The sequence below is a fragment of the Bos javanicus genome, chromosome 6 (assembly GCF_032452875.1).
Source record: "Bos javanicus breed banteng chromosome 6, ARS-OSU_banteng_1.0, whole genome shotgun sequence".
In the NCBI taxonomy this organism is placed as follows: domain Eukaryota; kingdom Metazoa; phylum Chordata; class Mammalia; order Artiodactyla; family Bovidae; genus Bos; species Bos javanicus.
In genome coordinates, this window is record NC_083873.1 from 106,818,710 (window position 1) to 106,834,557 (window position 15,848).

The 15,848-nt window shown below is 46.4% G+C and overlaps 1 protein-coding gene across 5 annotated transcripts in view; it reads right to left on the reverse strand.

Moving 5' to 3' along the window:
* Positions 1-3,544: 3,544 nt before the first annotated feature.
* The window catches only part of HS3ST1 (heparan sulfate-glucosamine 3-sulfotransferase 1), a 36,645-nt gene continuing 24,341 nt past the window's right edge, over positions 3,545-15,848 (reverse strand). For all 5 annotated transcript variants that reach the window (XM_061420833.1, XM_061420830.1, XM_061420829.1 and 2 more), the window contains one exon: positions 3,545-5,353. In XM_061420833.1, the coding sequence (XP_061276817.1) occupies positions 4,304-5,242 (939 nt within the window). In that variant the 5' untranslated portion in view covers positions 5,243-5,353 and the 3' untranslated portion in view covers positions 3,545-4,303. The remainder of the gene's footprint in view (positions 5,354-15,848) is intronic.

Sequence of the window (15,848 nt, forward strand, 5' to 3'; positions counted from 1 at the left end):
TCTTTTAAAACAATGGGGCAGGTCCATGTCTTATGCCTCAGTTAGTCCACTCTATCCTGGGGCTAACTGACTTCTCTCAGGGATATTCTTGAATCCATATTGAAGGCCCTAAGCACACTACACTGGCTAATCTATACAGTTTAAGCTGCCTGCTTTCCTTTTTTTTAATTTAAACACAGAATAGCCTTCCTAGCGCTTCTATGCTTTTGTTGTTTTTATTTTAAACACAGAACAGTTAATGACTATTTATTCCTGGATTAACATTTTCATTCTCCTGAGAGCTTAGTGCCATGCTAAGCACGTAGTAGGGTCTCAAAAGAAAAACACAATTGTAATGAATACTCAAACTCTCAGCAGTGATCTCTGACTCTACCTCTGCGGTAGCAGGCACTCTGAACACTGGCCTCTTCTGCCCCACATGTCCTTTCTGCTGTGTACTGTCTCCCAAGATAGAAAGAGCAAGGCACTCTGCTCAGAGGCACACCAGCAGTTTTGCTAAAATAGCAAATTTCCAGGCTGTGAGCTGATAACCAAAATAGTGTTATCAGGGTTTCAGCACTATCTGATTCCTGGAGGATGGGAGGGGGCTGTCTGATGCCTCAGAAGCATCAAGTGAAGTGAATATTCCAAATATCCGGAACACAATAGCTGAGACCCTGCTCAGCTGTTCTCCGTCGCCCTGCGAGGAGGGCATCACCCAGGCTGGCCCTGAGCCTAGACCAATCCAGGCAGCAACCTCACTCCCTAGGCTTTTCTCTGTTAATAGACTTCCTGTGAGGCGTTTGGAGACAGATCAGGTGTCCACCTGACTCCTGAGTCACTGCATTTGGGCCTCTGAGTAGGCCCACCCTGGTCTACGGCAGGACCCCTCTGAATCTGACCGTGCTCAGATGAGAGCCAAGGGCCTGGAACAGGTCTGGAGCAACGGCCTCATACTGCTTATCCCTTCCAAATGGCTGGCTCAGGGGGTACCAAAAACAGGTGAATAGAAATAGCTACCAGGGCCCCTGACCCTTGCCTATGGTAGACCTCCATGACAGCATTTTTAGTCAACAACACTCCCATTGGGCTTCCCAGGTGGCTCAGTGGGGAAGAATCCACCTACCAATTCAGGAGATGCCAGAGATATGGGTTCGATCCCTGGGCTGGGAAAATCCCCTGGAGCAGAAAATGGCAACTTACTCCAGTGTTCTTGCCTGGAAAATCCCATGCACAGAGAAGCCGGGGGGGAGGGGGGGGGCTGTAGTCCATGAGGTTGCAAAGAATCAGATGTACCTGAGCACATAAGCACACCTCCAAACCAAAAATTATTGAATTTATACCCATTGATCATCTTAAATTGAGTCATCCCCTAGCATCAGCTGTGTCAGCCACAAAAGTTAGATCACGTCTCCAGTGCTTGGTCCCTCCCTCCTTCATCCCTAACCACCACCTTCTTGCCCCAACAGCACAAGCTTCAAGTACACCATCCCGAGGGTCCTGGCATGCTTAGGTATTTTGCAAAAAGCATCCTCTTTGGAGTCAGAAAACACATATCAGAGTCTCCCCTTAGTCACCCAATTCCTGGGCAACCTTGATAACTTGATTTCATCTTTGTCTCTCATTTTTTCAGCCTTCATCTATTACAGTGGGTATAATAGAAGTAAGATCCAGTGGTGCACTATAAAGGGAAACACTCTGCAGATGGTAAAGTACCGTGTCAACAGGAAGCCCACTCTATTTCTGCCACACCCTCTGGGGAGCTGTTTTTTTTTAATGACAACCTTGACTTCCCGGGTGGCTCAGACGGTAAAGGATTTTCCTACAATAATAATAATAACTTTGGCATCCTGTTGGATTTTCTGCTTCAGCATTTGATGCTCTGATTCTTTTTTGTTGTGGTGGTTTGTTTTTTTCTTCTTTCTTGTCTACTGCTGCTGCTAAGTCGCTTCAGTCATGTCCGACTCTGTGCAACCCCATAGACGGCAGCCCACTAGGCTCCCCCATTCCTGGGATTCTCAAGGCAAGAACACTGGAGTGGGTTGCTGTTTCCTTCTCCAATGCATGAAAGTGAAAAGTGAAAGTGAAGTCGCTCAGTCGTGTCCGACTCTTCGCGACCCCATGGACTGCAACCTACCAGGTGCCTCTGTCCATGGGATTTTCCAGGCAAGAGTACTGGAGTGGGGTGCCATTGCCTTCTCCGAATGAAGGTGCAGAGAAGGCATTTTCTGTTGTCTGTGCAGGGCCCAGGGTGGAACGCAGTCCATGCTAAGGTCCAGCCAGACTGGTGAAGCATAACTAAGGTGACTCACTTCCCTGATAGCACGGCTGAGAAAACCTCAGGCTCCTTCTTGCTCTTTCCCTCTGGCTCAGGCTCACCTCTTGGGATGGAAGACATTTGGCACCAGAAAAGTAATATGTCAGGAAGAACTGTCTCTAGGTCTTTCCATTTGCATTTAGGGGGAAAATGGGTAGAGAAAAAAACCAATAAAATAAAATAAAATAAAAAACCCTTGGGCTTTGACTCTAAGTGGACTCTGAGCTCTGTTTTATAGTCAACGTGAACTTGGGCGAGTTCCTTATCTTCACTGTGCCTGTTTCTTCCACTGTGAACTTGCCAGAATAATTCCTCCTTCCTGGGGTTGCTTGAGGGAAATCTCAATGAGTTCCTCTACAAAATGTCTATTTCAGTCCTCTGCCTTAAGTAAGAACTATGTCAGGAGACGCATTTGTGTCCTTGTAATTTTTTGTTTTACCGTAACGAACATATTTGTATTCATAATAAGAAAAAAAAATCTGATTTATTTAATTCTGTATGAGGCTGACTGAACGAAGAATGCAGGAGAAAACTGAGGCTCAGAGGGGCTTATCTGATCATTCCTAACAACCCAGTTGTTCAGGGCAGAAGTGAAACTGAAATTGGGCCCCTCGTCTCTGAGGCAGGTGCAAGGGGTTCCAAACCTATATCTGCCACTGCTTTGAACTTTTTTCTCTTTTCAATTTCAACCCTTGGGAATTTAAATTTCTTTTCACATTCAGGACTCCAAATTTGGAACTGATGTTTTAAACATGCACACACCCAGATCTCAAAGCATATGGAATATATGTCTATAAGTGCATATTGATCTTTCAGGAAAGAGATTAATAGACTCGGAGAAGGCAATGGCACCCCACTCCAGTACTCTTGCCTGGAAAATCCCATGGATGGAGGAGTCTGGAAGGCTGCAGTCCATGGGGGTCGCTGAGGGTCCGACACGACTGAGCGACTTCACTTTCACTTTTCACTTTCACGCATTGGAGAAGGAAATGGCAACCCACTCCAGTGTTCTTGCCTGGAGAATCCCAGGTATGGGGGAGCCTGGTGGGCTGCCGTCTGTGGGGTCACACAGAGTCGGACACGACTGAAGTGACTTAGCAGCAGCAGCAGCAGCCCAAGCAAACGGTTATCCCTTTAGTCAGCTTTTCACAGATGGGGACATGCAAAGATTCTGCAATTCCTCTTTTCTATTCTAAGTGACTTTCTGGAGACCCACTGCCACCTGGGGCAAAGTACACAGCCCCAAGATCATTCTGAAAGCCAGGTTTAATTTCCTTTATTGTTGTTTCATCTATTGCTGCAATCAGAAGGAAGTGTAAGCACTCTTTGAAGCAAGTCTCTTGCTGGTTAGCAACTAACTTCTCCAGCTTAATTGCTTTGTCCTCTTGGAGTTTACGTGGAGTTAGAATCCACACTCAGGGACCTGCTAAAGCTGGAAATGGGTGAAACTGTCACCTCCAAGAATAACAGGCATCTCAATGAAGATAAGTCTCACAATGAAAGTAAAAAATAAATCTGATGACCTCAGGGAGACATTAAAATTTTAAACGACAATGAAGACAGGAGAGAAGGGGAGAGGAAGGTAATAACTATGAAAAACATTTTTTTTAAAGCATAACAAAGAAATATACGCGATGAATGAACACACACAGCTATTTGGAGTTGGGGGCAAGTTAATTATATTCAAAAAAGACTGCATCTCCAGAATTTCTTTCTTTTTTTTTTTTGCAGTTAAATATTTTAGTTCCTTCATATAGAGACATATTACACATGTTAACAACCATGAAAAACAATACAAAATGCCCTCGATTTAACAAGTAGAAAAATATAACTAGTATATATGGCAATTGTGAATCTAATACTGTACAGAAGTAATTTATGGATCTTACAAATAAATTATACTTAAATGCCCTTTTAAAATTCTTTCCCCCACCCTAGATGTACACCAGAACTTACAATAGGAAAGGTTCCGAGCCTAGCTTATCGCAAAAAAAAAAAAAAAAAAAATCAGTGCCAGTCAAATGTTCTGCCGACAAGCTCAAAGAATTTCTTATTTGGCTCATGAAAATATTCGTGCAGTTTATTGAGGAGTCTGGGGTCCACTTGGGGGTGCGCCCGGCCTTTGGACTCGTGTAAGCAGCGGTCCCGGCCGCTGTCCCTCAGGCAGTAGAAGCCCTTGGTTTTGTTAAAGTAGAAGTTGGAGGCGTTGATCTGCGGCGACAGCCTCAGGAACCGCTCCACCTTCTGGATCTCGGGGAAGGGGTCCCTGATGAGGCGGTCGCCGTCCACGATGTGGATGCGGCGCAGCGGGAAGAAACGCAGCCAGTTCTGCATGTGCAGGTGGTACAGGCTGCGGTTGAGAGCCTTGTAGTCCACGTTGAGGCGGCCGTCGCGCACCAGGAACTCCTCGATGGACGGGTAGGGCTTGCGCTTCTGCACGTGGTTGTAGAACACTTGCGTGTAGTCGGATAGCACGCGCTCCGACGGGTCCCGCAGGATAAGCAGCAGCCGGATGGCCGGGTTCATGCCGTGGACGCGCTCAGGCACTTTGGGCGACGTGAAGTACGCAGGGGTCTTTTCCACCGTGAGCTGGTGTGGGGCGGAGAAGGGCATCTGGCTGAGGTACCAGCCCAGGCCTTGGCTGTAGTGCTCCTCCCAGTCGAAGAAGTGCACCTCGTTCTCGGCGGCCGCCACGTCCGGATGCAGGCTGAGCATCTCCAACAGTGCGCGGGTACCGCCCTTGCGCACTCCGATGATGATGGTCTGCGGCAGCTGCTGGGCGGAGCCGTTGGGGGCTGCGCCGTCGGAGATCTCCTCCTGGAGGGCTGCCGCTTTCCGCACCAGCTCCGGCAGGCCCGGCTCGTCCCCTGGCACCACCGCGGGGCGGGAAGGCACTAGCTGGAGCTGGGCCACCAGCATCACGGCGCCCAGGAGCAGCGGGGCCATGCCGGACACCACGGTGGCTTCACTGGGCCGGGCGCCGCTGGGTCATGAAGTGCTGCCCGCGGGGAGACGTCTCCAGATCAGTGACACATGGGTATTGCAGGCTTCTGATTACTAGGAAACAAAGGGGAAAATATTAACCCCACGTAAATACTTGGCTTAATCAAGCTGACAACTCTGTCATCTTTGGCAAGACACTCAGCTCCTCGGGGTTTTCTCAGTTTCTTTATTAGATGGTAAAAAATCTGCATGCAATGCTGGAGACCCAGGTTTGATCCCTGGATGGGGAAGATCCCTTGGAGAAGGAAATGGCAACCCGCTCCAGTATTGTTGCCTGGTGAATCCCATGGGCAGAGGAGCCTGGCAGAGGAGTCCACAGGGTCGGGTAGCAAAGAGTGTGACATGGCTGAGTGACTTTCACTTTCACTTATCCTATCAAGCAGTGTCAAACAGTTTCTGCACCAGGCAAGAGAGTAAATGGTTAGGCTTTGGGGGACATATAGTCTCCATGGGAACTCTTTCAGCTATGTTGATTTTCTCTTAAATGTCCACAGACAATGCACAGAGACTTGGGTGTAGTTGTGTTCCAATAAAGTCTTATTTATGGGCACTGACATTTGAATTCCGTATCACTTTCATGGGTCATTAAAAATTATTATTCTTTTACTTTTTTTCCCCCCAATATTTATATGTTTAGTGCTTTATTGACACAAAAACCAGGCCAGATTTGGCCTGTAGTCCTATTTTGCCAAACTTTGCTACAAAGGAAAAAGATTGGGAAGGTCTGTTGGACCTCAGGAAACATCAGTGAATAGCAACTAGCTTCGAGCCCCAGGCAGAGGGGCAAGAGACAGCGAAGCAGCCATGGTTTCTGCTCCCCTACCCATGAGGGGCTTCTGATTTAATAGGACCGGCGAACTTGTTTGAAAAATGGAACGGTTAGTTCCTGTTGTTCACTTGTCCCTGGATCCAGTTCTTGCTGTGGCCTCAGTGCAGAGGGGAACGTACTTCCCAGTGATTTTAAGATTTGGCCAGTGGCACGTGGGCAGATTGACTGGTCTGAGCTCCTTGCAGTCCAAAGGACTCTCCAGAGTCTTCTCCAGCACCACAATCCAAAAGCATCAATTCCTTGGAACTCAGCCCAAACCAGTCAAACCTAAAGGAAATCAACCCTGAATATTCATCGGAAGGACTGATGCTGAAACTGAAGCTCCAATACTTTGGCCCTGGATGCAAAGAGCTCACTCATTGGAAAAGACCCCAATGCTGGGAAAGACTGAGGGCTGAAGGAGAAGGGGGCTGCAGAGGATGAGATGGTTAGATAGCATCACTGACTCAATGAACATAAGTTTGAGCAAACTCAGGGAGATAGTGGAAGAGAAAGGAGGCTGGTGTGCTACAGTCCATGGCATTGCAAAGCGTTGGACACGACTTAGTGAATGCACAACAACGTGGGCAGAAACGACAGTGTGCCAGTGCCCAGCAGAGGCCTTAAGAGGAGTGTGTTTTCACATGTCCTCAGTCCTTACACCATTGTGATGAACAACAACAAAAAAAATGTGCCCAGGTCCCAGGAGAAAGACAAACCGCACTTGGCATAGAGCCACCCCATGTGTGCAGCCTAGCCATTTCCCTCGTGTGTGAGAATGCATGCTTGTGGTTTTAAGCTGTTGAGTTTTGGGCTGGTTTGTATTGCAGTACAAATTTGGCAAAAGTTAACCGACACAACCTGACTGCAAGCATCAGTATGGTATCCGTTATGATCACAGTTCAGGTACTTTGAGGACCTGCGTTCCTTCATTTTGCCTGAAACAATTAGGGATGTCTTCCTAGTAGAGCAAGTGTGTGCAGTGGGCCTGGAGGGATGAACAGGTGAGGTTACTGGAAGGAACAAAAAACTTTCACACAAGCAAAGGTTAACTGTTTATAAAGAGCGAGTCTTGCAGTCTGCTCAGTGGAATGTTACCCCAACACGGCAGTGGAAAGTAGAAATGCAGGACAGTTATAGATGAGGGTCTTGCCCAGGGACACAAAAATTTATTCCACTTCAAGATTCACGGTCTAAATTTAAAGCTCTAAACGCAGGGCTCTTCCCATGAACTGCCTGCTTTATGCCTTCTCCTCCTTTAACTCTCTGAGATTTATCACATTTGGGCGTTAAAGTCCCTAAGGAGCACAGGCACTGCTGAGCTGCAGCGTATGGGCCCCCAAGACACATGAGCCACGGTTGATGTTTTTACGGGGCTGATAAGCAGCAATCTGTGTTTGACCCTCTCTAGGAAAGAGGCGATTGGAAGCTCTGTTTTAAATAATCTCTGTCTAAACACAGCTTAGGGAGAGTTGGAGACAGGCCCAGTTTGGGGACTGTAGGACTTACAAAGCCAGAAAACATATTTTCCATCAAGAAGGCCCATCATCTTCATTATGCCAGGTTTAAAATTCACTTTAATAGTTTAAAACTTGTCTGGTGGTAGAGGTATAGTTGCTAGTTGTGTTTGACTCTTTTGACCCCATGAACTACATAGCCCACCAGGCTCCACTGTCCATGGGATTTCCCAGGCAAGACTTCTGGAGTGGGTTGCCATTCCCTTCTCCAGGGGATCCTCCCGACCCAGGGATTGAACCCAGACTTCCTGCACTGCAGGCAGATTCTTTACTGGCTGATCCACTAGAGAAGTACTAAAATTTGTCTTGAATGTGTAATGAAGAACAATATACAGGGCTTCCCTGTTTATGATCAAATTGATTTGATATCCTTCAGATATCAATTGTATTAACCACTTTGAAAAATGTATATTCAAGACCAAACAATTAAGAAGTTGAAAATCATAGAACACTGGAAAAGGAAACTGCAAAATCACCACATGCTTATTTAGGAAAAAAAAAAAAAAAACGTTTCAGAGAGCTGGCCAAACAAGATGGGGTTCAAGGTTGGTCTTACTGATTGGATGAGCTCAATTTAATGGGCCATTTGCTTTAGTCAAATGCATGTTTTAGCATGACTCAGTGAAATTCTATTTCCTTTTCCACTGCTTGTGTGGGTCAGCCAAAGGGACCAGTTGTGCTTGCCTTTCACACGTTTAGGGTATGTGAGCAGGTGCACGCGTGTGCTTGTGTGTCTGCACATCTATGTGTACATGTGTGTAGATGTGTGTGCATGTGCAGGGTGTCACGTGGGTGAAGTGAGGGAGAGAGCAGCTCTTCCACACTGAGCAGCCACACTCTCCCCATCTCACAGCCTCACATCCCAGAAAACAGCCCGATCCTGGGACACCAAAGGAACAGAGCCAGAGGCCAGACCTGATATCCACACCCTTTGACTATCCATGCTCTTTTCACTTTATTATGAGGCATGCGGATTAGCACAGGGAGCATCTGAGATCACTTTCCTAAAGGGGAGTTACCAGCAGACAGCAAAAAGAAGAAACTTTTATTTATTTTTTTTCTGGTTGAACCATGAGGCTTGTGGGATCTTAGTTCCCCTACTGGGGATTAAATCTGGGCCCTCAGCAGTGAGAGCCTGAAGTATTAACCACGAAACCACCAGGGAATTCCTGAGAAGAAACTAAATATAATTTGTCTTTTACAAAAACAAAACAAAAACACCACCACTCTCAAACAACTCCCCCTCCAAAACAACCAAAAGACTAGTATGTAGTTTAAAAACTCCTTGTTGCTATTCAGTCGCTTAATTGTGTCCAACTCTTTACAAGCCCATGGACTGCAGCACTCCAGGCTTCCCTGTCCTTCACTATCCCCCAGCGCTTGTTCACATTCATGTCCATTGGGTCTCTGATGCCATCCAAACATCTCATTCTTTGCCATCCCCTTTTCCTCCTGCCTTCAATCTTTCCCAGCATCAGGGTCTTTTCTGATGAGTTGGCTCTTTGCATCAGGTGGCCAAAATAATTGAGCTTCAGCTTCAGCATCAGGCCTTCCAAGGAATATTCAGGACTGATTTCCTTTAGGATTGACTGGTTGGATCTCCTTGCAGTCCAAGGGACTCTCAAGACTCTTCTCCAACACCACAGTTCAAAAGCATCAATTCTTTGGCGCTCAGCTTTCTTTATAGTCCAACTCTCATATCCATAAATGACTAGTGGAAAAACCATAGCTTTGACTAGATGGAACTTTGATGGCAAAGTGATGTCTCTGTTTTTCAATATTCTGTCTGGTTTGGTCATAGCTTTTCTTCCAAGGAGCAAGCGTCTTTTAATTTCATGCCTGCAGTCACCATCTGCAGTGATTTTGGAGCCCAAGAAAATAAAGTCTGACACTGTTTCCATTGTTTCCCCATCTATTTGCCATGAAGTGATGGGTGGATGCCATGATCTTAGTTTTGCGAATGTTGAGTTTTAAGCCAAATTTTTCACTCTCCTCTTTCACTTTCATCAAGAGGCTCTTTAGTTCCTCTTCGTTTTCTGCCATAAGGGCAGTATCATCTGCTTATCTGTGGTTATTGATATTTCTCCTGGCAATCTTGATTCCAGCTTGTGCTTCATCCAGCCTGGCATTTCACATGATGTTCTCTGCATATAAGCTAAATAAGCAGGGTGACAATATACAGCCTTGATCTATTCCTTTCCCAATTTGGAACCCATCTGCTGTTCCATGTCTGGTTCTAACTGTTGATTCTTGACCAGCGTACAGGTTTCCCAGGAGGCAGGTAAGGTGATCTGGTATTCCCTACTTTCACCAATACCTTCTCCCCTCCACTCTTCCAACCACACTGCCTTCCCCAAAGGAGTTATGTAAGTAAAAGTGTAACACACTGTTTTACAAGATATTCAGAAAACCTCAAATCATCACAGGTCATTAAGAGCTGCTCAGGAAGGTAAGAGCTGCTGCTGCTGCTAAGTCACTTCAGTCATGTGCAACTCTGTGTGACCCCACAGACGGCAGCCCACCAGGCTCCCCCATCCCTGGGATTCTCCAGGCAAGAACACTGGAGTGGGTTGCCATTTCCTTCTCCAATGCATGAAAGTGAAGAGTGAAAGTGAAGTCGCTCAGTCCTGTGAGACTCTTAGCGACCCTATGGACTGCAGCTTACCAGGCTCCTCCAACCATGGGATTCTCCAGTCAAGAGTACTGGAGTGGGGTGCTACTGCCTTCTCCGAAAGGTAAGAGCAACCCTCTCAAAGCTGACAGTAACCACTGCTCATTTATGTCTCCAACACTTAGTCACAGCTTGCCCTAAGATGGATCATATCTCATTGTTACTTTTATTATAGATGTTAAAATGACCCACATACGCATTTGTACATTTTCCAGGAGCCCTGTTTTAAAAACAGAATATTTTCTGTAACCCTATCCAAAACATTATTACTTCAACACAAAATGAAGGAGATTTTTTGCAGTTTTTTGTCATAAGTCTTCAAAAGCCAGTGTGTATACATTTGTAGGACATCTCAAGGCTGCTTCTTGTTGCTGTTGTCCAGTCACTAAGTCACGTCTGAGTCTTTGCAACCCCTTTGCAAAGCCAGGCTTGCTTTTTAATATGGTGTTTAGGTTTGTCATAGCTCTACTTCCAAGGGGCAAGCGTCCTTTAATTCCGTGGCTGAAATCACCATCTGAGGTGATTCTGGGGCCCAAGGCCACATGTGGTTTCTGACAACTGGAGTGGACAGCCCAGAGATCCACAACACTGAGCAATGTTGCAATTCTTACTCTGAAAGCTCGTTAATTGTGGAACCTGCTTTCTTCAAAAGTAAGATCCTTGACCCCACTCACAAATCAGGAGCATCTCAAACAGGAAAAGAACCAGGAAGGAAAGCTTGAAATTGCAAGCAGCACAAAAATAAATGGAGTATTCTCTCTTCAGAAGTAAACTAGGTACTATCAAAGGGAATCTTCTGGAAGTCTGGAGCCTGAGCTGGCATCAGCACAAAGACTGTTCAATAGCACCTGGAGGCCAGTCTACATTCCTCCAAAAAGCAATGTTGGCAGCAGTCATCCGGAGCACTTGCTACTGAGCAGACACTAGGGTAGCCACTTTACACACAGAACCCGTGTGACGCACACTGCATGCTGGACGGAACTGATCCTGTCACAAGAAAGTGAGGCTCAGAGAAACGGAGTGGTTTCTTCAGTCATGTCCATCTCTTTGCATCCCTAAGGACTGTAGCCCACCAGGCTCCTCTGTCCATGGGATTCTCCAGGCAAGAATACCAGAGTGGGTTGCCATTTCCTACTTGAGGGGATCTCCCAACCCAGGGATCGAACCCTCGTCTCTTCTGTTTACCTGCATTGGAGGGTGGGCTCTTTTACCACTAGCATCACCTGAGAAGTCCCATCCTTCCCTGTTGAAAGAGATCTAACTCACTCTCTGTTCACTCCCTTTTACCAGGCAGGCTGCTTGCTTCATCTTGCAGTGATAAACCAAGCCCTGAGTTTCAAAAATTCTGAAGCCAAGAGTCTTTCCCATCAGCAGCACTAGGCTTCCTTGGATTCCACATGAAGATGCTGACCACACACCAGGCACGGGGGACCCATGGGAAAGGACACAGAATTTTCCAGGTGGAGATTCCCCTGCATTAAAAATTAAATCCAAGGGAACTTCCCCGGCGGTCCAGTGGTTAAGACTCCTAGCTTTCACTGAAGGAGGCATGGGGTCGGGGAACTGGGAAGCCACATGCTTTGAGGTGAAAAAAATACAAGTTAAATGCAAATCCTTTTCGGGTCAGGAATGAACCTAGAATAGGATCTGTCTGCCCCTCCCACCTCACTGCCCTTTTAAGCCAAGCTCGGGCCTTCCAGTTCATTTGATGGTACCAAGCTTACACCAGCTCTGTGCCTTGGCCTTCTCTGCTCCGTCTTTCCAGGATGCTCCATCCCCCAACATGCTTCCTGAGGCTGGCTGTCCCGTCACGGATTTTATTTCAAACGCTGGCTTTCCTCGGCAACATGAGCTCAACCTCTCGCCTTTAATCACTTTCTTTCCCATCATCTTGTTTTATATTCCTGATATACTATCCAAAATTATGTTTGCTTGTTTACTGCTTGCCTCTCCACCCAACAAAGTCAATTCAGAGCTTCCTTATCAGCATCCTACCTCCCGCCGCTGCATCCTCGGGGGCTGGTGTGATTGCTGGTACCCAGTGGGTGCTAGAGATGCTGTTTGCTGAATGAACACATTGGATGTAGCGGCAAGTCAGGCAAATGACGGAAGGCACTGACAGAGGCTTTTCATTCAGCAGAAAGAGAAACTTAACCATTTGCCACTTATGAAAAAGACAGTGGCAAAAAGTAGCAAGCTTTCCTCCCTAGAGGATCAAATAGGAACCAGATGTTGAGAAGGGGGCTCAAAATTTCTCCTGGAGGATGGACAAAATCGCCTGAGAGCCTAGAATGCATTTTCATTAAAAAGGATGGGAACTAGTGAGATAACCCTTCAAAAATATTTTAATTTTCTTCTTAAGTCTTACCACAAAATTCACATTATGACCGAGATTTCAAATGTAACCACTACAACACATCTGCTCTCAGCTCCATCACTAGAACATGTTCATGGATAAAATTAAAGAACTAGAATATTTCACAGGAGGGACATTCAGTACATCAAGCACAGCGGTGCTTGTGGTCCTTCTGTCTGCAGGAAAACCTTTTCGCCCCTCAGAAAAAGATGGTCTTGGATGACAAGGATGGTTATCTGGGGGACCAAAGTCATCCAAGGGATTTGACAGAAGGGTTGGAAAGGAAGCAATTACTCTCTCCCTGAGTGCCCACCGCGTGTCAGGCAGTAAGCCCTCATGTAGAAATTATCCCTCCAAATACTTGTAACAGTATCAAGGGGGTGGCTATTCTCCTTTTATCTTATATATTTGTAAGCAATAAAAGGGCAGTGAGTGGTAATAGAAAAGCAACTGGACAGACCCAGGCTAGAATTCTTATAGCTAGCTGAGCTCAGGTTAGCTTCTCATCTCTTTGGGCCTCAGTGTGCCATTCTGCAAAACGGGCTAAAATCTACTTCATAGGGATGCTATCATGATTCCGATAGATTACTCATGCCAAAGAGACAGGGCGATGTCTGGCATTTACAGGGCATACTACGAATGCTAATGGCCTGCCTTTCTCCCCAAGGCAGACACAGAAACATGCTATTAAGGTTAAAGTGAAAGTGAAAGTCACTCAGTTGTGTCCGACTCTTTGCGATGCCACGGACTACACAGTCCATGGAATTCTCTGGGCCGAAATACTGGAGTGGGTAGCCTTTCCCTTCTCTAGGGGATCTTCCCAACCCAGGGATCAAACCCAGGTCTCCCGCACTGCAGGCAGATTCTTTATCCCTGATAGCTCAGTTGGTAAAGAATCTGCCTGCAATGCAGGAGACCACGTTTCGATCCCTACGTAAGGAAGATCACTGGAGAAGGCTGGAGAAAGGATAGGCTACCTACTCCAATATTCTTGGGCTTCCCTTGTGGCTCAGCTGAGTAAGGTTAAAAGACCTTCTCAAATAAAGAAGTCTGAGTGCCGAAGAGTTGATGCTTTTGAACTGTGGTGCTGGAGAAGTTTCTTGAGAGTCCCCTGGACTGCAAGGAGATCAAACCAGTCAATCCTAAAGGAAATCAACCCTGAATATTCATTGGAAGGACGGATGTTGAAGCTGAAACTCCAGTACTTTGGCCACCTGATGCGAAGAGCCGATTCCCTGGAAAAGATACTGATGCTGGGAAGGATTGAAAGCAGGAGAAGGGGGCGACAGAGGGTGAGATGGTTGGAGGGCATCACCGACTCGATGGACACGAGTTAGGGCGAATTCCGGGAGATGGTGAAGGACAGAGAAACCTGGCATACTGCGTTCTCTGGGGTCACAAAGAGTCGGACACAACTGAGCAACTGAACTAGAACAAAAATGTCACAGGAGCAAGAAGTGTGCTTTGCCTCTGAGTGGAGATGCCTTCCTTGGGCTGCGGTGAGCACATCCCAGGCAGAGGGGGCAAGCTTGCTCCAAGCCTGATAACACAGCAGAAAGGAGGAGAGCTCTTGTGTTACTCTCCAAGAATTGCCTCTCTCCACACATGCTGGAGTGTCGAGTGATTTAACTTTCTGGCATGCAGTAATACCCAAGTAAAGATGGTTTGATGAGAACCGTCCTTTCTGTATCCAACCAAACTTCTGAGCAATCAACGGTAGATGATGTTTTGTTTACCTTTAGGAGACCTTTACCTCTGCCTGGCTAATTTAAGAGCATGTGGCAGCAGGGTCAACTTTCCATCCTTGGCAGGTCATCGTGGAAACCAAGAAAGAGGAAACGGATTTAGCTCCTGCCTGTCAGTCTACAGAAGGACAGAGAGATCTCAAGACTCCCATAAATATTTATTTTCTTGAAACTGCCTACACATGACACTTGTCAATAGCTGTTGACATTGACTTTTGCATGAATTTACTCATGGTAATTGCTGTGAGGTAAGTTTGGGGTAGAAAAGAGCTCAGGGTACAAAAGACACAAGGTCAGTTCACATAATGTTACTACAGAGAGAAGTCAGTCAGAATAAGAAAAACAAGGATGGAATATTAATGCATATATGTAGAATCGGAAAAAAATATTGGTATAGACAATCTTATTTACAAAGCAGAAACAAAGGCACAGATGCAGAGAACATGTGGATACCAAGGGGGGATTGGGGTGAATTGGGAGATTGGGACTGACACAGGAACGTTGATATGTATCTGTTTTATACATGTTGGTGCTGCACTGCACTGTAAGTCGCTTCAGTCGTGTCCAACTCTGTGCAACCCCATAGACGGCAGCCCACTAGGCTCCCCCATCCCTGGGATTCTCAAGGCAAGAACACTGGAGTGGGTTGCTGTTTCCTTCTCCAATGCATGAAAGTGAAAAGTGAAAGTGAAGTCGCTCAGTCATGTCCGACTCTTAGCGACCCCATGGACTGCAGCCTACCAGGCGCCTCTGTCCATGGGATTTTCCAGGCAAGAGTACTGGAGTGGGGTGCCATTGCCTTCTCCGATACATATTGGTACTATGTATAAAATAGATAACTAAGGAAGACCTACTGTATAGCAGAAGGAATACCACTCAGTGCTCTGTGGTGACCTAAATGGGAAGGAAATTCAAAAAAGAGGGGTTATATGTATACGGATAGCTGATTCATTCTGCTGTACAGCAGAAATAAACACAACGTTGCAAAGCAATCATATTCCAATTTAAAGAAAAAAAGTTTCTCTGAGCCACACTGACTGCCTGGGAAAAGGAGGAGTGACCAGCCCTACTTTCCTCTTGAAAAAGACCAGGACTGTTCCAACACTCCCTCCTCCACTTTCTAGGCTCTGTTACCTCCATGACACGGGAGGCTCCATATATACAGAAGGGTACCTGGATAATGAATGCAACTCCCCGGAATTGAAGGAAGGAGGTGCCTGGGTCAGCCCGGGAGGGCAGCATGGTGGGGCAAGAATTTGGGGCCAGTGGATTTCAATCACCATGTTATTTCCAAGCTTCTGAGAATTCCCTGATCCAACGATGGATGATAAATGCCAACTGCCCCATAAGTAGCCTGAAGTCAACCCACAGGATATACTTTTCCAAATTAGGTGAGAGATTAGGTTGAAGGATCTGGGCAAGGCGTTGCAAGTTGGAGTCAATTAAAGCTCC